The 22,709-nt window shown below is 38.6% G+C and overlaps 1 protein-coding gene across 2 annotated transcripts in view; it reads right to left on the bottom strand.

Annotated features, from left to right (window-relative positions):
- Nucleotides 1-1,494: 1,494 nt before the first annotated feature.
- CEP126 (centrosomal protein 126) overlaps nucleotides 1,495-22,709 on the bottom strand; it is an 87,094-nt gene continuing 65,879 nt past the window's right edge. Inside the window, exons 9-11 of one of the 2 annotated variants that reach the window (XM_033205657.1) lie at nucleotides 14,503-14,712; nucleotides 6,990-7,054; nucleotides 1,495-1,928 (exon numbers count right to left, since the gene is read on the bottom strand). In XM_033205657.1, coding sequence (XP_033061548.1) covers nucleotides 1,884-1,928; nucleotides 6,990-7,054; nucleotides 14,503-14,712 — 320 coding nt within the window. In that variant the 3' untranslated portion in view covers nucleotides 1,495-1,883. The remainder of the gene's footprint in view (nucleotides 1,929-6,989; nucleotides 7,055-14,502; nucleotides 14,713-22,709) is intronic. The other variant, XM_033205658.1, reaches the window with a different exon arrangement.

The raw sequence follows: 22,709 nt of genomic DNA, 5'->3' as shown, positions 1-22,709 counted from the left end.
TTTTTTTTTGGCCTATTCCGACTTTGGATTTTAACTATTTTCAACTATCTTTTGCTTGTAGAGGCATTCTTTGGTTCCTAAGAGGTGTTAAAGTGAGGGATTATTAACGGTGAAGCTAGTTTGGCATGCAGGATGCTGCTGTGTACATATATACTACTAGTGTACATGAATATAAACCCTTGTCTTTTTTTTTTTTTTTAATAAAAGTGAATTTTCATCTGAGGTGCTTAGAATGATTCAGAAACAACTTGGCACACTCTTCTGGCCTGCTTACCCCCATTGAAATGTTATTTTATAAATTACATCTTAATTCACATAATTTTTTCTGGATAGTACAAAAATTCTCAAGTATTTTCTAAAAGGGCACACAACTTTCTATTTAAAAGTCTAAGCACTAAATTTTCTGTTGCCTTCCTAAATCCTACTCTTATAATTAAAAATATAGGAAAGCACAAATGTTTCCTTCATTAGGTCAATTTTTTCACTAATTTTCTTCATTGAAAAAGTGAATTCATTTTCTGTTTTCCCTCATTTCATCCAATAGTTTCCATTTCTACCAACAAGGTGTGGCAGAAAGAGCATGGGTTTTGGAACCAGATAAACCTGAGTTTGAATCTTGATTCTCTCATTGTAGGTAGCTATGTGGCTTTGGGTAAGTTTAACTTCTTTAAGCCTCCAGTTTCTTATCTGTAAAATGGAGACAAAAATACCCATGGTTTGGGTGACTGGTCAGATTAAATAAAAAACATATGCACAAAATCTGGTACATGGTAGGCATTCAACATGTTAATGCATTTCTCACTGCATCAAGTGTTTCAAAACTAATTATGGGGAGGCACCAAAATTTAGTAGTGTTATTAATAAAAGACCACATAACATGTTTTCTTAAAACTCTTGATTTCTAATTTTGATTCGTTACCTTTTTAAATTTTTTTTTAATTTTGAGACCGGGTCTCACACTGTCACCCAGGCTGGTGTGCAGTGGCGACACACAGCTCACCGTAGCCTCAACCTCCCAGGTTCAAGTAATCCTCCTGGGCTTAAGTAATCCTCTTGCCTTAGGCCCCAAGGAGCTGGGACTACAGGTGCATGCCGCCATGCCTGGTTAATTTTTGTATTTTTTGTAGAGACAGGGTTGCCCAGGCTGGTCACGAACTCCTGAGCTCAAGCCATCTGCCCACCTCGGCCTGCAAAGTGCTGGGATTACAGGCATAAGCCAATGGCCCTGGCTTGATTCATGACATTTTAATGAAAAATTTCATGTTTTTTCTGTATGCCAAAGTGCCATGTATGAAATTTGGAAGAATCGATGTAATTGTACAGCCGTAGGAAGGCCTCCCTTCACCATACAAAAAGGTAACTTTTGCTCTATTGCTGCTACCAAGGGCCATTTTGTGGGATGTGGTAACTTTAGGAATATTTATTACACTGAAATGGGCAATTAAAAAATCAAAATATGCCATACTTTATAAACATCTTATCAGTAAGTTAGAGGTTTAATAAACAGAAATTTTATTTAACATATATTTCAACATGGAATCTATAAATTACAAAGGAGCACTGTGAATTCTGTGGAAAAATGTTTGTTTGCTCTACTCACAAGCTTCATCCCTGTGGCATGTATTCAGAGCTAGGTTATGTCCTGCTTTTTGTTAAGGCAGGCATAATGTCTTTCACGGTATTCTCAGAACTTTGTTAAACTTCACTGCTTTGTTAAATGTCACTGCTCTGTTAAACTTCACTGCTCACAAAATCTGAGTTAGGACAAATGTTCACAGGGGTTGTTGCTCACATGTTTTCCTATGGCTGGTTTTGACAAAACGGTATGCATCTAGTCCTAGAGAAGTACATGAAAGGTCTTCTTAGACGGATTCTGCTGGAATTTATCTCTTGTCTCTGCAGCTGCTGGTTCTATCTTCTCTCTTCTCCTGGAAATCAGAAAGAAGAAACAAGCATGCAAGCACATGCTGAAACAGTGCAGCCACAAACTAGGCTAGTATGTCAAATAGTGGCATATTCAATACATCCTGACATCATTCTCCCAGGTAATGATTTTAAGGTTGGAGAGGACTTTACAGATTATTTACCTCAACCCTTATGTTATTTTCATCAGTACCTTTCTCCTCTAAAAGATAAAATTCCCATTTTGAAAATGTCCAATTTTACAATTTCATTAAAAATTCAGGGTTCAGGCTGGGCGCAGTGGCTCATGCCTGTAAGCCCAGCACTTTGGGAGGCTGACGTGGGCAGATCACGAAGTCAGGAGTTCAAGACCAGCCTGGCCAATATGGTAAAACCCTGTCTCTACTGAAAATACAAAAATTAGCTGGGCATGGTGGCATGTGCCTATAATCCCAGCTGCTTGGGAGGCTGAGGCAGAAGAATCACTTGAATCTGGGAGGCGGAGGTTGCAGTGAGCCCAGATCGCTCCACTGTACTCCAGCCTGGGTGACAGAGCAAGATTCTGTCTCAAAATAATAATAATAATAATAATAATAATAATAATAATAAAATAAAAAAAATTCAGGGTTCAAAGTGAAATGATAAATTCTAATTTATTTGCACCTGCATTTAAAGCTCTTTATTTAAAATTTTCTTCTAGATAAATTCTGTTACCAATAAATCTCTATAGTGTTGTATAGCAGAAACGGGAGTTCTTGTGAAAACAATGTCCAATGGAACTAATGATGAAAGGGCCTGGAACCCACGTCGTTAGGCCCGTCAGAAGGAAACCTATGGGAATGTTAGCCCCTGTGTCCCTCTCCAGTTGTCTCTCTCCCTCTTTGTAATGAATCTGTTTCATTTAGTCCTGGGAAGTTATTTTCTCCTTTTCAGTCTCTGAAATAATATTCATTTGGCTAACTCTGAAGCTTTTCTCAGAATTCAGAATGTTGTTCATCTCCTATATGTTCATATACCTGTGAAGTTAGCGCTTTTTACACTGATTTATAAGAGACTGCTTATTTTTATGTTTCCTCTATCAGACTGTACCCATCAGGAAAACAAAGCCATTATAAGAATTATAGGACTAAGGTATTTATTACAGAAATTACATTTTGCCAAATACAGGAGCTGGGAAAATGAGGGTCTGGAAAAGGAAAACTGAAGGATCAGAGTATATAGGGCAAAGCATAAAAATGTAGCCTGCTCTACTGTGGCGTGCCAGTCAGGATCAGAGAAAGGATGACTAAGCAGGCTGTTTGAAACACTGGTGTGGGAAACACATTGAAGCTTGCAGGGAAATCGGATAATCCAAGCATGCCCAAGCTGCTGAAGTGGAACTATGAAGGTGGAGCTTGCTGGGGAAATCTATGGAAACTGCTGAATGTGGAACGACTCTGCTTTTCTGAAGCTACTGTCTTCAGGTCCGCAGCCCAGTGCCTGGTGTTGGGCCCGGGGCTACTGTTGGCCAGCAGGGCCTGTAGTCATGAAGATGCTACAGAGTAGAGAGGAGTGAGCTGCTGGGCACCTTTGTATTTGTCCATCACTGACTAACCATAATCAAGATCTTCCAACAATAATGGCTTCTAGTCACTTTTGCCTTCTTTTGTGGCCAAAATTTCTAACCTAGAAATGTGAATCCTAGCCTTAGCAAAGTTGGCTATTTTGTGCTCATGATGTATTCTTAGAATGTAGCAAAGTTTCTGGCACATAGACAGCACTTAATATTTAATAAACGAAAGAAGAAATGGAAGACCATTTATACACTGCAAATGAGAAGCAAAGCAAAATTTGTCACTGAGACATGAAAGTGTTTCATAAATCTCTTTCTTGACTATAACAGTTAATTCAACATTTATGTAGTACTGCTGTTTTATTGATAGATTGGTGACTAAGAGAAGTCCAGCAAAAGAAGAATTTGTCACTGTATGTCTAGTACTGTCAATGGGAGAGGGTACTTGGATTGACTCCTTCACTGGCTTTCCTCATCAGTGCAGGCTACACTTTGATCCCCTTCCCCAAGAACTCCCAGATGGACAAAGGACAGGGGAACAAGAAAGGTAGGTGACTTTCTTGTTTGTCATCACTGTTTCTAGACCAGTGTTTCTCATCCTTCGCTTCCCATTCAAATTCTTCAGAGAGCTTAGAAATATCTAAATGCTGAAGCTGCTCTCAGGTACGACCCAGGCATCAATATTTTTTAAAGTTCTCCATGTGATTCCAATGTGTATCCATGTTTATGTTTCTATGTGAAGTTAGTGCTTCACATAGAACTAACTTGTGTTTCAAAGTTAGCTAGCAGCATTGGTATTACCTACTCACATCCCAGACCTACTACATTAGAAAATGTATTTACCAAGATCTGTAGGTGGTACAAAGTACACTAAAGTTTAAAAAGTACTGTTTCAGACCATTTTTACCAGAACCCAGTGCCAAGGCAAAAAATAAAAAAAAAGATTCAGTAACGTCTAGTTTTTTTTTTTTTTTTTTTTTGAGACGGAGTCTCGCAGTCGCCCAGGCTGGAGTGCAGTGGCGGATCTCAGCTCACTGCAAGCTCCGCCTCCCGGGTTTACGCCATTCTCCTGCCTCAGCCTCCCGAGTAGCTGGGACTACAGGCATCCGCCAACTCGCCCGGCTAGTTTTTTCTATTTTTTAGTAGAGACGGGGTTTCGCCGTGTTAGCCAGGATGGTCTCGATCTCCTGACCTCGCGATCCACCCGTCTCGGCCTCCCAAAGTGCTGGGATTACAAGCTTGAGCCACCGCGCCCGGCCAACGTCTAGTTTTAACACTGCATGTTCTCACTCATAAGTGGGAGTTGAACAATGAGAACACATGGACGCAGGGAGGGGAACATCACACACCAGGGCCTATCGGGGGTGGGGAGCTAGGGGAGGGAGAGCATTAGGGGAAATACCTAATGTAGATGACGGATTTATGGGTGCAGCAACCCACCATGGCACGTGTTGACCTATGTAACAAACCTGCACGTTCTGTACATGTATCCCAGAACTTAAAGTATAATTAAAAAAAAAAAAAAAACTCTCAAGACACAGAAGAGATATGGATCCTTAATGATGTACACTTCTTAGCAGTTTTTCAATTAGGATACACATCTAAAATTATTTGAAGATTGGTACACTAATACCTGTTTCTGCTCCCAGGACTGATGAAAATACTCTGAATATAAAAATGTTCATATTCTGTAGCCAGCCCAGAAATAATGTTGCACTCCTATAACCATCTGATCTTCAACAAAGTTGACGAAAACAAGCAATGGGGAAAGGATTCCCCATTCAATTAATGGTGCTGGGATAAGTGGTTAGCCATGTGCAGAAGACTGAAGCCGGACCCCTTCCTTATGCCATATACAAAAATCAACTCAAGATGGATTAAAGACTTAAATAAAGCCTAAAACTATAAAAATCATGGAAGATAACCTAGGAAACACCATCCTAGACATAGGCCCTAGTAAAGATTTCATGATGAAGACACCAAAAGCAATCGCAAGAAAAGCAAACATTGACAAATGGAACCTAACTAAAGAGCTTCTGCACAGCAAAATAAACCATCAATAGAGTAAACAGACAGCCTACAGAATGGGAGACAATATTTGCAAACTACACATCTGACAAAGTTCTAACATCCGGAATCTTTTTAAAAAGTCTTTTTGAGATAGAGTTTTGCTCTTGTCGCCCAGGCTGGAGTGCAATGGCGCAATCTCGGCTCACTGCAACCTCCACCTCCCAGATTCAAGCGATTCTCCTGCCTCAGCCTCCTGAGTATTTGAGACTACAGGTGCACACCACCACACCCGGCTAATTTTTTGTATTTTTAGTAGAGACAGGGTTTCACCAGGCTGGTCTCAATCTACTGACCTCAGGTGATCTGCCAGCCTCAGCCTCCCAAAGTGCTGGGATTACAGACGTGAGCCACCGTGACTGGCCTAATATTGAGAATCTATAAGGAACCTAAAACAAATTAACAAGCAAAAAACAACCCCATTAAAAAGTGGGCAAAGAACATGAACAGACATTTTTCAAAGGAAGACATACATGTCAACAAACATATGAAAAAAACTCAACATCACTAATCATTTAAAAAATGCAAATCAAAACCACAATGAGATAGCATCTCACACCAGTGAGAATGGCTATTATTAAAAAGTAAAAAAATAGCAGATACTGGTGAGGCTGCGGAGAAAAGGGAATTCTTATACACTGCTGGTGGGAATGCAAATTACTTCAGTCATCATGGAAAGCAGTGTGGCGACTTCTTAAAGAACTTAAAACAGAAGTACCATTCAACCCAGCAGTCCCATTATTGGGTATACACCCTGAAGGAATGCAAATCATCCTATCTTAAAGACATGCAGGGGTATGTTCATTGCAGCACTATTCACAAAGACATGGAATCAACCTAAATGCCCATCAATCGTAGACTGGATAGAGAAAATGTGGTATATGTAAACCATAGAATACTATGCAGCCATAAAAAAGACCAAGATCATGTCCTTTGCAGCAACATGGATAGAGCTGGAGGCCATAATCCTAAGTAAACTAATACAGGAACAGAAAACCAAATACCACACCTTCTCACTTGTAAGTGGGAGCTAAACATTGAGTACACATGAACACAAAGACGGGAACAACAGACACTGGGGCCCAATTGAGGCCATGGAGGATGGGAGGAAGGAGAGGATTGAAAAACTACCTATCAGGTACTCTGCTTATTACCTGGGTGGTGAAATAATCTGTAAATCAAACCCCTGCGATACACAATTTACCTATTTAACAAACCTGCACATGTACCCCTGAGCCTAAAAGTTAAAAAAAAATCATATTCTGACCTTTCACATTTTTTTAAATGAGAGGATATTGGCATAATTCTAACAAACGGTCTTATAATAAAAACCTGATTGAGGAGAAAACCTCTATAAACCAATCCCAAGAAATATTAATATTAATACAGGGTTCTTACTTGTATTGATATGTACATAAAATCAGAAGTTTCCTAGAAAAAGAAAAAAAGAACTTTTTCAAATACTTACCAGAAGTGGTATTATTTGTAAAGTATTTTTGATGGATGGGTTTTTGCAAATGGATTCTTGTATATCTGAAATAATTATACCACAATACCAAAATAATTTAGTTACATATACAGAAATAGAAGAATGACTAAAGAATCAATTATTAAATTCTGATGTATCAAAATATTCAAAATTGAGTAAGAAACTTTTTTCTATCACCCCCCAGAAATAGTCTTTATACTTATATTAGGTCCAAAAATGGAAGTAATTTGATTACTAACAATTACATAAAGCTTATGTTGATAAAAGAGAATTCCTAGTACTTTTACTATTATATGACAATCTTCATTCAAATGTTATTTTTTCCTTTCTTTTTTTTAATCAAAAATATTAATTTCATCCTTAGAGCTTCTCAGAAAAAAAGAGATGTTTATTTAGTTATTGAGGCATAAAAAATTGAGTAACTTGGTTCCCTTTTCAATTTTTAGATTTTTGTCTATATAATAGCAAGCATCTGAGCAAAAGAAAAATAATTCATGCAGAATCTTTTACAGGAAGCATTTAAATATGTGGAAATATCAAATAAAAATTTAAAAATTCTCCAATTATTGACTTAAATTTTTTTTCTTTATCTGCATAATTTTACATCTTAAACTCATAGCCTTAGTTCATGATTGTAGCTCCCTGGTTTTTATTAACATATTATTTTTAAATTTAGTTTTAATTTAAAAATACAGAGTATATAAAACATATATGCATATTTCAATTAATACTTATAAAGTTAATGTCTGTGTAACCACCTAGATTAAGAAATTTGAACATTATCACTGTCTTGGAAGCTTCCTGTCACTTCCTGCCTACACAATGCCCTGTGGATTTCATTTCCTTCCCTCACCCAAAGAGGTAACCAACCCACTATACTGGTTTGATTCTTTGTGATTTTAGCACATATTAATTGCAAGCATGCAAAATAATATTGTTTAGTTTTATCTGTTTTTAGACTTCATATAAATAGAATTGTACTGTCTTTATTCTCCTGTGATTTACCTTTTTTGCCCCAAATTATAAATTTTTATATTCATCAATGATGATGTGTGTAGCTGTAGTTTGTTTATTTTCTTTTTGTTTTTTCTCTTGCTCTTTCAGTTTGGAAAATTTTTTATTGACTTATATTCAAGTTCACTGATTCGTCAGTGGTGTCTTGAGTCTAATGATGAACACATATAAAACATTTTCCATTTCTGTTACTTTTCTTTCTCACACATCTGTCTCTTATAGTTTTCATCTCTCTGCTGAAATTCTCCATCTGTTCATGCACGTTGTCTGTCTCTCTCGTGTTATTCATCTTTCCCACTATAACCTTTAGCATATTAGTCATAGTTATTTAAGTTACCTGATAGTTCCAACATCTTGGTCATCTTTGCATCTTACTCATTGCTTGCTTTGTCCTTTGATAGTGTTTTTTTTCTCTTGTTCTTTTGGTATGTCTCATAATTTTTGACTGAATGCTGGATATCATTTTTGGAATGCTAGGAACCAAGGCAGATAGTATTTGTGTCTTGAAATGAGTATATCCACTTCTGCCACTTCTGCTAGGTCACTGGAGGGTATGTGTGTGTGTGTAGGTGTGTGTAGTGTGTATGTGTAGATGTTTAAAACCTTAGTAGGGAATTTGAGCTTTTTTTTTTTTTTTTTTTTTTTTTTTTTGAGACAGGGTCTCCCTCTGTTGCCCAAGCTATTTGGGCTTTTTTTTTTTTGAGACAGGGTCTCCCTCTGTTGCCCAAGCTGGAGTGCAGTGCTGTGATCACGGCTCATTGCAGCCTTGACCTCCTTGGGCTCAGGTTATCCTCCCACTTCAGCCTCTGGAGTAGCTGGGACCATAGGCATGTGCCACCATGCCTAATTTTTTTTGAATTTTTTGTAGATACAGGGTTTCACCATGTTGCCCAGCTGGTCTCAAACTCCTGGGCTCAAGCGATCAGCCTGCCTCAGCCTCCCTGAGTGAGTTTGGGTTTTGTTGTTGCTGCAGCCAACTACAGCACATTACTAACATTACTAACTTCAAATTCCATTAGTGTTACTCTGTACTTATGCAGGCGTCTTGGAGAGTCCCCCTACCCCTTGAAATGTTCCTGTTCTGCCCTCATGTTTTGGCCTTCCTACATGTGTGTACAGTAGAAGGGATCTCTCTCTATGCCCTTGCCTGTCTCCCAGTAGTAGATTTATTTGTTACTTGGTACTTGCTGGTCTGGTGGTGGGGAAGTAGGGTAATTTTTCTGTTGCCCTGGTCCAGGCTCAGTCTTAAGCAGACCCTGTGTGTCCCCCGCTTTCTCCTGCTCCTCCTTCCCATGACAGTTAACTTTGCCTTGTATCTTTGGCAGGTTCTGTGCAAGAGAATTTTAGACTCCTCCTCTAACAGTAGGATACCTCTAATGGTTTTGGCCCAGGAATGTTTCTTGCTCCTCTCCCAGGGGTAGAGGCTTTTTTCCTTTACTTTTTCCCTAGCCCCACTAAGTCTTCACCTGTGCCTTGAGAGCAATCAAGAAGGTATGCTGCCTCTGTCCCAGATGGCCTTTATTCTGCAGGGGGAAACGTTCTGTATGGGGGCGCTTCATGCCTTTCCTACAGCAGTGGCTGCTGCCCTTTGTCAGGTCTGCACTGCTGAGGAACGGTTTCTCTTGTCTCCTGTTCTGCCTCCTATTTTCCTCATGAACACTCAGTGTAGATCCATGGAGAAGAATCTGAGTAGGGTGAAGTTCCCTTTTGCCTCTGGCTCCCAGAGGTTCTACATCCTCACAGTAGTCCACATTCATCTTTTAGCAATCTGTCGAAGATTTAAACAGAATTTCTAAGATCAGCTTGTATGCAACCCGACATTTCCCTCTCTCATATTCTCCCATGGGTGAGAAAATGTTCACAACCTGTCTCTCTTTAGATGTTTCTGTGTTTTCTTGGATGCTAGGCTACTTGGTTGTGATGTGACCTCAGCTCTCTAATTGGCTCAAGAAAAGTTATACTTTTGCCATTTATCTTTTATTGTTCTTAGAATGGGATGGATACATTCTGGCCTTCTACATTTTAGGAGGAAATATAATACGTGTGTGGTTCTGAACCATAGGTGATTTTTGCCACCCAGGGGATATTTGGTAAAGTCTGGGAGCACTTGTCATCATAGGGAAGTGCTATGGCATCTAGTGGGTAGAGGCCAGGGATGCTGCTAAACATGTTACAATGCGCTAGACCGTCTCCCACAATAAAGCATTATCCAGTTCAAAATGTCAACGGTGCTGAGGTAGAGAAAACCTGATAGATACATAAAGTATATTATTGTTCAGATCGAAATATTTAGAAATTCCTATTATATTTTTTTCCTTCAGAATCATGATTTATTTAGAAACTTGTTTCTTAATGGCTATCTTTTAGTTAGTAGATTTTAGGTAAATTGCACTGTGGTTAGAGATGTGGGCTGTGTGACTCCAATCCTTTGAAACGTGTTAAGGCTTGTTTCATGGTCTTACATATGATTCATTTTATAAATGTTGTATGTTTACTTACAAAGAACATATCCCTTTGATCAGGTTTGTTAATCATATTTAATTTTTATATATCTATTTGATTTTTAAAATCTATTTGTTCTATCAATTACTGACAATGGTATGTTAAAATCATCCACCATGGTTAAAAATATTTTATATATTTTGAGGCTGTGTTCTTAAGTGCATATAAAAATCTTATGTATTTCTTCTGAAGTAAGACTTTGCTCATCATAAAGTGATTTTTTTTTTTTGAGACGGAGTCTTGCCCTGTTGCCCACCTGGAGTGCAGTGGCGCGATCTCGGCTCACTGCAACCTCCACCGCCCAGATTCAAGCGATTCTCCTGCCTCAGCCTCCTGAGTAGCTGGGACTACAGGCACGCACCACCACACTCAGATAATTTTTGTATTTTTAGTAGAAATGGGGTTTCACCATGTTGGCCAGGATGGTCTCGATCTCTTGACCTTGTGATCTTTCTGCTTCGGCCTCCCAAAATGCTGGGATTACAGGAGTGAGCCACTGTGCCTGGCCCAAAGTGATACTTTTTATGTCTAATAATGCTTTCTATTTAAAAGTGAATCAAAACCAGCTTTCCTTTGGTTAAAACTTGCTTGGCATACCTTTTCCATCTTTTTTTGCTTTCAGTTTTTTAATATCCTTATGCTTTAAATGTATTATTTATAAACAGAATACAGTTTCAATGTAAAGTTCCATTTAACAACCTCTTTTAACTGTAGCAGTTACTATAGTTACAGTTATTGTAAATATACTCCTACATACAATCTTACAGTATTTCTTCTATGTTTATTTTTCTCTCCTTTGTTGCTTTATTTCTGATTGATTTGTTAGCTTTTAGGTGCCACTTTTCCTTCTCTACCAGTTTGGAAGTTGTATATTACATTTCTAGTTCTTTAGTTGTGACTCTAGTAATTATCACAGGCATACTTCAGTTATCAATAGCTAACTTTAATCTAGGACTTTACCCAATTCCCTAACAATGTAAACATGCTACTATACTTTAACTCCATTTATGCCCTCTGAACTTATGTCCTATTATTGATAGGTATTTTAATTCCAACCTTTTTCTCTCTGAAACATATACTACTTTATTATATTTATTGTTTTATGCAATGTTTGTTGAAATTTACTCTCTCAGACTGTCCATCTGAGGTTAACTACACTTTCTGCCTGGTGAAGTGCAGTGAGAATTTTCTTTAGCAAGTCTGCTGTTAACAAAGTCTCTTGGTTTTTGTCTGAACATATTTTTAATTCACCCCTCTTCTTGAGAGACATTTTCATGTTAAGAAGGTATTAAATGGCTGGGTGTGGTGGCTCACGCCTGTAATCCCAGCACTTTGGGAGGCCGAGGAAGAGTGGATCATGAGGTCAGGAGATCGAGACTATCCTGGCTAACACGGTGAAACCCCATCTCTACTAAAAAATGCAAAAAATTAGCCAGGCGTGGAGGCGGGCGCCTGTAGTCCCAGCTACTCGGGAGGCTGAGGCAGGAGAATGGCATGAACCTGGGAGGCAGAGCTTGCAGTGAGCTGAGATCGAACCATTCATTGCATTCCAGCCTGGGCGACAGAGCAAGACTCCGTCTCAAAAAAAAAAAAAAAAAAAAAAAAAAAAAAGAAGGTATTAAATTTGCAAGTTACTTTCTCTCAGCACAATGGACATGTTATCAATATCTCCTGATTTTTTTCATTGTTTTCTGCCTTTTTTGTTGCTGATTAAAATTAACTGTAATGTATCTTGTGGTAATTTCTTTTTATTTATTATGAAATACGTTGGGTTGTTGAACTTGTAGGTTGGTATTGTTCATCAAATTGGAAAAGTTGTCAACCATTATCACTTTAGATATTGTTTCTGGCCTTTCAGGCTTTTTAATTTACTCTCTTGTGTCTTTTAAGCTCTATATCATATTTTCCATCTCTTTGTCTCTCTAAAATATATTGTGGATAAATTTCTTTGATTCATGTTCTAGTTTACTAATTCTCTCTTCGGATGTTTGTAATCTGGTGGTTAAACCATCTACTAAATTTTACGTTTCAATTATTATATTTTCAATTTCCAGGCATTCTATTTGGGCCCTTTTTCAAATCTGTTTGTTCTTTCTTTATAGTTTCTTATTTCCTGCATGTTTAAGTATAAAAATGACTGCATTTTTGCATTTTAAAACTTACTTCTGATAACTTTAGAGCATACAAGCACAGTTATTTATAGTTTGTGCCTGGTCATTTCATTATCTAAATCCTTTCTGGGTCTGTTTATTCTGTTTTGTGGATTTTTTTGATTTTTTTTTTCTTAGTGCCTTTTTTCGTTATGGATTAAGTTATTTACTTTTTTTTTTGTGGGCTGCTCATTTTCCTTGGATTTCACTTATGATAATTCTATGAGGACTGGAATATAGGTCTAGAAGATATATAAATGTACTTTTCTCAAGTGTTTTGGAATACTACCAGTTTGAGATCATTCTAAATTAAATTCTTTGCTTGAGATCTTAAGAACTACTCAGGTAATGTGAGTATGGGCTGTAAATTAGTGTGATACTTGTACTAGACTGTGATTCTACATTCTCAGGGATCATTTTTCCTCTATCACCTGCTCAATACTGAAGTTTAAAAAATGCAAGCTTTTTTTTTTTTTTTTTTAAGGAAAAATTCCCTCTTCCTGCACTGCCTCCTCTGTGTATGCATGTGTGGTGCTGCCTCCTCTGTGTGTGCATGTGTGGTGCTGCCTCCTCTGTGTGTGCATGTGTGGTGCTGCTTCCTCTGTGTATGCATGTGTGGTGCTGCCTCCTGTGTGTGTGCATGTGTGGTGCTGCCTCCTCTGTGAGTGCATGTGTGGTGCTGCCTCCTCTGTGTGTGCATGTGTGGTGCTGCCTCCTCTGTGTGTGCATATGTGGTGCTGCCTCCTGTGTGAGTGCATGTGTGGTGCTGCCTCCTCTTGTATGTATGTGTGGCGCTGCCTCCTCTGTGTATGCATGTGTGGTGCTGTGTGAGTGCATGTGTGGTGCTGCCTCCTCTGTGAGTGCATGTGTGGTGCTGCCTCCTCTGTGTGTGCATGTGTGGTGCTGCCTCCTCTGTGAGTGCATGTGTGGTGCTGCCTCCTCTGTGAGTGCATGTGTGGTGCTGCCTCCTCTGTGTGTGCATGTGTGGTGCTGCCTCCTCTGTGAGTGCATGTGTGGTGCTGCCTCCTCTGTGAGTGCATGTGTGGTGCTGCCTCCTCTGTGTGTGCATGTGTGGTGCTGCCTCCTCTGTGAGTGCATGTGTGGTGCTGCCTCCTCTGTGAGTGCATGTGTGGTGCTGCCTCCTCTGTGAGTGCATGTGTGGTGCTGCCTCCTCTGTGAGTGCATGTGTGGTGCTGCCTCCTGTGTGTGTGCATGTGTGGTGCTGCCTCCTCTGTGTATGCGTGTGTGGTGCAGAGCTCGTTGGGTGGCCCAGCTTTATGATGAAAAGATCTTCTATGAGACTACTCATCTTGAGTAGGCCTGTTCCCTTTTCTCTATGAAGCCATGGAAAGCAAAGTTCAATTTCACTCCATGAGTTAAATATCCTCAGGACAAGAGCTAGCTGCAGCATTCTTCTTATTTTTTTAGTTCTTCTCTATATTTAGTTCTTGGTGTTAAGCATTTCTTACATTCTTACTAGATCATCACTATATTGCAGGTTTAAAAAATACTTAATCAAGGATTTATGGTTGTTTTGATGGATGGTCAGTATACATACGTAGCCTGTCCATTGCTGAAACAGAAGTCTATTCATATATTCCAAAAAGACGGATAAGTCTGCCAAATAAGTTGACATCATCATAAATGATATGGCATACTTGAAATAGTATTCAAATAAGTTCTGAATGGTTATACACTCAATTAAGTAGTTGGTCATATGGATACATTTTGTATTTTTCCTTTCAATTTTTAAATTAAAGTTTAAATTAAAATTATCTAAGTGAAAAATGCAGTATTTCTTATAAGAGGTGTTCTTCCATACTTACAATGTAGTCTTTCATTGAGATCATTAAGGGACTCTAGGATCTTCTGTTCTTCAGCTGATAGTGTGCAGATGTTGAATTGTTGAGTTTTATTTAAAGGTAGATTTGATTTCTGTATCTGTTTGCTATTCAAGACAGTCAGAATCTCATCCTCCGGCACTGATGCTTTCACTAAGTTTTCAGCCATCAAAAACTCAGAAGTACTATCTGAAACTACAGAAACTTACATCAATTATTCTTTGATCCCCTTTTGTCTTTGCGATCAGTCCTCATACATACTTATACATACTTAACTGGCTGGATATATTCATATTACAAACAGAAACATAGTAAATATCTGCTACTTTGATTTCATCTATCAGGATTCTCTATCTAGCATTTTCCCATCCTTCATTTTTAAAAAAAGGATATTGAAAATAAAGGCAGTGAGTTAATAAAAATTCCCAGAGTATTACTTAACTAAAGAAAAAAATATTTAATGTAGATCATTTTTGTAATATGTTTATTATTCATTGGTTGTAAAAAAAGATGAAAGAGACCGTTTTTATAATAGTAGTTATAATGAATTATAAAAAAGTAAGACACAAAAAAGCTTAAGGAAACATTAGAAACTTTGATGATCAGCTGAACAGAACTGACAGCCTAGAAACAGACCCAATTAGATATAAGAACATGTGATCAAAGAAGCATCAAAGACTTGACAGAAGGGAAAGATGATTTTGCAAATTAGTTGTTGCTTATAAAAGAATCAATTTGGGCTGGGTGCAGTGGCTCATGCCTCTAATCCCAGCACCTTGGAAGGCTGAGGCGGGTAGTTCACTTGAGGTCAGGAGTTCGAGAGCAGCCTGGCCAATGTGGTGAAACCTCGTCTCTACTAAAAATACAAAAATTAGCCAGGTGTTATTGTGGGCGCTTATAATCCCAGCTACTTGGAAGGCTGAGGCAGGAGAAGCACTTGAACCTGGGAGGTGGAGGTTGCAGTGAGCTGAGATTACGCTACTGTGCTCCAGCCTGGGTGACAGATTCTGTCTCAAAAAAAAAAAAAAAAAAAAAAAAAAATCAATTCGTAGTTTTATTTCCTACTGTTTGTTAAAACAACTTCCAAAGAAATTAAAGACAAACTTAAGGAATCAACCCATTAATTAAAGCAACCCAGAAAAAAATGAAACAAATGTTTCTGAATTTCTATATCGGGAAGGTTTTTCAGCAAAGCTTAAAAGTAATGGAGAAATCAGTGAATAAAAAAAAAAAAGACTAAAACATGTTTATTTAAAGCCAGTCTTCCCTAATAGACTTAAATCTCTGAAGAGCAATACTTTTGTATATTTTGTTCATTATTATAAATGTTCAGTATTACTTATCCAAAAATGCTTGGCACTCGATGTGTTTCAGGTTTTGGATTTTTTTAGAATTTTTGATATTTGCATATACATGAGATATGTTGGTGATGAGACCTAGGTTTAAACATGAAACTCAGCTGGGTGTGGTGGCTCATGCCTGTAATCCCGGCACTTTGGGAGGCCGAAGTGGGTGGATTACCTGAGGTCAGGAGTTCAAGACCAGCCTGGCCAACATGGTGAAGCCTTGTCTCAACTAAAAATACAAAAATTACCCAGGTATGGTGGCACACGCCTGTCATCCCAGCTACTTGGGAGGCTGATGCAGGAGAATTGCTTGAACTTGAGAGGCGGAGGTTGCAATGAGCTGAGATTGTACCACTGCACTCTAGCCTAGGTGACAAAGTGAGACACCGTTTCAAAAAAAAAAAAAGAAAAAAAAAAGAAACTCATTTATGTTTCATATATACCTTATACACATACCTGAAGGTAATTTTATATAATATTTTAAATAATTTGGTCCATGAAACGAAGTTGGTATACATTGAACCATCAGAAAGCAAAGATATCACTGTATCAGCAACCTATGTGGATGATCTGTGGTTGTTAGGCATCACTGTTATTCCTGACTCCGAATTTATATCTACTGAAAAGCAATAATGTTCTTACACCTATTCACACATAAGTACTTAACAGTAAAAAATATGATGTATCCTTTATACCATGAGAAAATAATGTGTTCAGGGCCACTAAGCACCACAGTAACACCACCAGAATTTCTGTGTCAGCTGTTCAGCAACAGCAACAAGGAACAATGGCAGGCTTTCAATCTTAGGTATTATGTTACATTTTGATCAAATGGCTACTGTACACTGTATTTTATTTTTTTAGGTGAGAAGAAACATCAGAAGCACAAGGAAGTGGGTCCTCTAGGGATGAGGAAATATTCTGCTAGATGACCTTAAAAACTGTTTCTTCCAGAGTCTTTTGCCTCATTTACAATGTTTTTCTTTTATATTATAAGCCTCTCTTTGATTTTAAAAACCGGCATAATTTCTTGTTGTTATGAGTGCACACTGCTCTAGTCGTTCAATAAACCCATCACATATTTTCATCATATTGTCAATTGGCACCTTTTTTTTTTTTTTTGCAGTGTTAACAATGTCATTATCATCACTATTATCACAATCATCTTAATTCAGAGCTCTTTTGGCTATTTCACCATTGGTCAATGAAAACACCTGGAGTCTTATTATAGATGTTAATAACCTCTTTGATATCCAGTTCTTCCAGCTTACTGATAGACTCTGAAGGTATATTTTTTGCTTATGTAACGACATCAGACATCATTTTTAAAAATGTATTTTTATTTTTTTATTTTTTTTATTATACTTTAAGTTCTAGGGTACATGTGCATAATGTGCAGGTTTGTTACATATGTATACTTGTGCCATGTTGGTGTGTTGCACCCATCAACTCGTCAGCACCCATCAATTCGTCATTTATATCAGGTATAACTCCCAATGCAATCCCTCTCCCCTCCCCCCTCCCCATGATAGGCCCCGGTGTGTGATGTTACCCTTCCCGAGTCCAAGTGATGTTATTGTTCAGTTCCACCTATGAGTGAGAACATGCGGTGTTTGTTTTTCTGTTCTTGTGATAGTTTGCTAAGAATGATGGTTTCCAGCTGCATCCATGTCCCTACAAAGGAAGCAAACTCATCCTTTTTTGTGGCTGCATAATATTCCATGGTGTATATGTACCACATTTTCTTAATCCAGTCTGTCACAGATGGACATTTGGGTTGATTCCAAGTCTTTGCTATTGTGAATAGTGCCGCAATAAACTACGTGTGCATGTGTCTTTATAGCAGCATGATTTATAATCCTTTGGGTATATACCCAGTAGTGGGATGGCTGGGTCATATGGTACATCTAGTTCTAGATCCTTGAGGAATCGCCATACTGTTTTCCATAATGGTTGAACTAGTTTACAATCCCACCAACAGTGTAAAAGTGTTCCTATTTCTCCACATCCTCTCCAGCACCTGTTGTTTCCTGACTTTTTAATGATTGCCATTCTAACTGGTGTGAGATGGTATCTCATTGTGGTTTTGATTTGCATTTCTCTGATGGCCAGTGATGATGAGCATTTTTTCATGTGTCTGTTGGCTGTATGAATGTCTTTTTTGAGAAATGTCTGTTCATATCCTTTGCCCACTTTTTGATGGGGTTGTTTGTTTTTTTCTTGTAAATTTGTTTGAGTTCTTTGTAGATTCTGGATATTAGCCCTTTGTCAGATGAGTAGATTGCAAAAATTCTCCCATTCTGTAGGTTGCCTGTTCACTCTGATGGTAGTTTCTTTTGCTGTGCAGAAGCTCTTTAGTTTGATCATATCCCATTTGTCAATTTTGGCTTTTGCTGCTGTTGCTTTTGGTGTTTTAGACATGAAGTCCTTGCCCATGCCTATGTCCTGAATGGTACTACCTAGTTTCTTCTAGGGTTTTTATGGTATTAGGTCTAACATTTAAGTCTCTAATCCATCTTGAATTAATTTTGTATAAGGAGTAAGAAAGGATCCAGTTTCAGCTTTCTACTTATGGCTAGCCAATTTTCCCAGCACCATTTATTAAACAGGGAATCCTTTCCCCATTTCTTGTTTCTCTCAGGTTTGTCAAAGATCAGATGGCTGTAGATGTGTGGTATAATTTCTGAGGACTCTGTTCTGTTCCATTGGTCTATCTCTGTTTTGGTACCAGTACCATGCTGTTTTGGTTACTGTAGCCTTGTAGTATAGTTTGAAGTCAGGTAGCGTGATGCCTCCAGCTTTGTTCTTTTGACTTAGGATTGTCTTGGCAATGCGGGCTCATTTTTGGTTCCATATGAACTTTAAAGCCGTTTTTTCCAATTCTGTGAAGAAACTCATTGGTAGCTTGATGGGGATGGCATTGAATCTATAAATAACCTTGGGTAGTATGGCCATTTTCATGATATTGATTCTTCCTATCCACGAGCATGGTATGTTCTTCCATTTGTTAGTGTCCTCTTTTATTTCATTAAGCAGTGGTTTGTAGTTCTCCTTGAAGAGGTCCTTTACATCCCTTGTAAGTTGGATTCCTAGGTATTTTATTCTCTTTGAAGCAATTGTGAATGGAAGTTCATTCATGATTTGGCTCTCTGTTGTCTGTTACTGGTGTATAAGAATGCTTGGGATTTTTGCACATTAATTTTGTATCCTGAGACTTTGCTGAAGTTGCTTATCAGCTTAAGGAGATTTTGGGCTGAGACAATGGGGTTTTCTAAATATATAATCATGTCATCTGCAAACAGGGACAATTGACTTCTTCTTTTCCTAACTGGATACCCTTGATTTCTTTCTCTTGCCTGATTGCCCTAGCCAGAACTTCCAACACTATGTTGAATAGGAGTGGTGAGAGAGGGCATCCCTGTCTTGTGCCAGTTTTCAAAGGGAATTTTTCCAGTTTTTGCCCATTCAGTATGATATTGGCTGTGGGTTTTCATAATAGCTCTTATTATTTTGAGGTACGTTCCATCAATACCGAATTTATTGAGCGTTTTTAGCATGAAGGGCTGTTGAATTTTGTCAAAAGCCTTTTCTGCATCTATTGAGATAATCATGTGGTTCTTGTCTTTGGTTCTGTTTATATGCTGGATTACGTTGATTGATTTGCAAATGTTGAACCAGCCTTGCATCCCAGGGATGAAGCCCACTTGATCATGGTGGATAAGCTTTTTGATGTGCTGCTGAATCCGTTTTGCCAGTATTTTATTGAGGATTTTTGCATCGATGTTCATCAGGGATATTGGTCTAACATTTTCTTTTTTTGTTGTGTCTCTGCCAGGCTTTGTTATCAGGATGACGTTGGCCTCATAAAATGAGTTAGGGAGGATTCCCTCTTTTTCAATTGATTGGAATAGTTTCAGAAGGAATGGTACCAGCTCCTCTTTGTACCTCTGGTAGAATTCAGCTGTGAATCCATCTGGTCCTGGACTTTTTTTGGTTGGTAGGCTATTAATTATTGCCTCAATTTCAGAGCCTGCTATTGGTCTATTCAGGGATTCAACTTCTTCCTGGTTTAGTCTTGGAAGAGTGTAAGTGTCCAGGAAATTATCCATTTCTTTTAGATTTTCTAGTTGATTTGTGTAGAGTTGTTTATACTATTCTCTGATGGTGTTTGTATTTCTGTGGGGTCTGTGGTGATATCCCCTTTATCATTTTTTATTGCGTCTATTTGATTCTTCTCTCTTTTCTTCTTTATTAGTCTTGCTAGCGGTCTGTCAATTTTGTTGATTTTTTCAAAAAACCAGCTCCTGGATTCATTGATTTTTTGGAGGGATTTTGTGTCTCTATCTCCTTCAGTTCTGCACTGATCTTAGTTATTTCTTGCCTTCTGCTAGCTTTTGAATGTGTTTGCTCTTGCTTCTCCAGTTCTTTTAATTGTGATGTTAGAGTGTCAATTTTAGATCTTTCCAGCTTTCTCTTGTGGGCATTTAGTGCTATAAATTTCCCTCTACACACTGCTTTAAATGTGTCCCAGAGATTCTGGTATGTTGTATCTTTGTTCTCATTGGTTTCAAGAACATCTTTATTCTGCCTTCATTTCGTTATGTACCCAGTAGTCATTCAGGAGCAGGTTGTTCAGTTTCCATGTAGTTGAGCGGTTTTGATTGAGTTTCTTAGTCCTGAGTTCTAGTTTGATTGCACTGTGGTCTGAGAGACAGTTTGTTATAATTTCTGTTCTTTTACATTTGCTAAGGAGTACTTTACTTCAATTATGTGGTCAATTTTGGAATAAGTGTGATGTGGTGCTGAGAAGAATGTATATTCTGTTGATTTGGGGTGGAGAGTTCTATAGATGTCTATTAGGTCCGCTTGGTGCAGAGATGAGTTCAATTCCTGGATATCCTTGTTAACTTTCTGTCTCGTTGATCTGTCTAATGTTGACAGTGGGGTGTTGAAAGTCTCCCATTTTTATTGTATGGGAGTCTAAGTCTCTTTGTAAGTCTCTAAGGACTTGCTTTATGAATTTGGGTGCTCCTGTATTGGGTGCATATATATTTAGGATAGTTAGCTCTTCCTGTTGAATTGATCCCTTTACCATTATGTAATGGCCTTCTTTGTCTCTTTTGATCTTTGATGGTTTAAAGTCTCTTTTATCAGAGACTAGGATTGCAACCCCTGCATTTTTTTGTCCTCCATATGCTTGGTAGATCTTCCTCCATCCCTTTATTTTGAGCCTATGTATGTCTCTGCATGTGAGATGGGTCTCCTGAATACAGCAGACTGATGGGTCTTGACTCTTTATCCAGTTTGCCAGTCTGTGTCTTTTAATTGGAGCATTTAGTCCATTAACATTTAAGGTTAGCCTGTAATCCCAGCACTTGGGAGGCCCAGACGGGCGGATCACGAGCAGGAGATCGAGACCATCCTGGCTAATACGGTGAAACCCCGTCTCTACTAAAAAATACAAAAAAACTAGCCGGCGACGAGGCGGGCGCCTGTAGTCCCAGCTACTCGGGAGGCTGAGACAGGAGAATGGCGTGAACCCGGGAGGCGGAGCTTGCAGTGAGCTGAGATCCGGCCACTGCACTCCAGCCTGGGCGGCAGAGCAAGACTCCGTCTCAAAAAAAAAAAAAAAAAAAAAACATTTAAGGTTAATATTGTTATGTGTGAACTTGATCCTGTCATTATGATATTAACTGTTATTTTGCTCGTTAGTTGATGCAGTTTCTTCCTAGCCTCGATGGTCTTTACATTTTGGCATTTTTTGCAATGGCTGGTACCGGTTGTTCCTTCCATGTTTAGGGCTTCCTTCAGGGTCTCTTGTAAGGCAGGCCTGGTGGTGACAAAATCTCTAAGCATTTGCTTATCTCTAAAGGATTTTATTTCTCCTTCACTTATGAAACTTAGTTTGGCTGGATATGAAATTCTGGGTTTAAAATTCTTTTCTTTAAGAATGTTGAATATTGGCCCCCACTCTCTTCTGGCTTGTAGAGTTTCTGCTGAGAGGTCTGCTGTTATTCTGATGGGCTTCCCTTTGTGGGTAACCCGACCTTTCTCTCTGGCTGCCCTTAAGATTTTTTCCTTCATTTCTACTTTGGTGAATCTGGCAATTATGTGTCTTGGAGTTGCTCTTCTTGAGGAGTATCTTTGTGGTGTTCTCTGTATTTCCTGAATTTGAATGTTGGCCTGCCCTACTAGGTTGGGGAAGTTCTCCTGGGTGATATCCTGAAGAGTGTTTTCCAACTTGGTTCCATTTTCCCCCTCACTTTCAGGCACCCCAATCAGATGTAGATTTGGTCTTTTTACATAATCCCATACTTCTTGCAGGCTTTGTTCATTTCTTTTTTCTCTTTTTTCTTTTGGTTTCTCTTCTCACTTCATTTCATTCATTTGATCCTCAATCGCTGATACTCTTTCTTCCAGTTGATCAAGTCGGTTACTGAAGCTTGTGGATTTGTCACGTATTTCTCGTGTCATGGTTTTCATCTGTCATTTCCTTTATGACCTTCTCTGCATTAATTATTCTAGCTATCAATTCTTCCACTCTTTTTTCAAGATTTTTAGTTTCTTTGCGCTGGATACGTAATTCCTCCTTTAGCTCTGAGAAGTTTGATGGACTGAAGCCTTCTCTCATCTCGTCAAAGTCATTCTCTGACCAGCTTTGATCTGTTACTGGCGATGAGCTGCGCTCCTTTGCAGGGGGAGATGCGCTCTTATTTTTTGAATTTCCAGCTTTTCTGCCCTGCTTCTTCCCCATCTTTGTGGTTTTATCTGCTTCTGGTCTTTGATGATGGTGACGTACTGATGGGGTTTTGGTATAGGTGTTCTTCCTGTTTGATAGTTTTCCTT

This window comes from Trachypithecus francoisi, unplaced genomic scaffold (genome assembly GCF_009764315.1).
Source record: "Trachypithecus francoisi isolate TF-2019V2 unplaced genomic scaffold, Tfra_2.0 Lachesis_group8, whole genome shotgun sequence".
Taxonomy (NCBI): domain Eukaryota; kingdom Metazoa; phylum Chordata; class Mammalia; order Primates; family Cercopithecidae; genus Trachypithecus; species Trachypithecus francoisi.
Note: the sequence above shows the minus strand (reverse complement) of the source record. Positions and strands in the feature narration are given on the sequence as shown.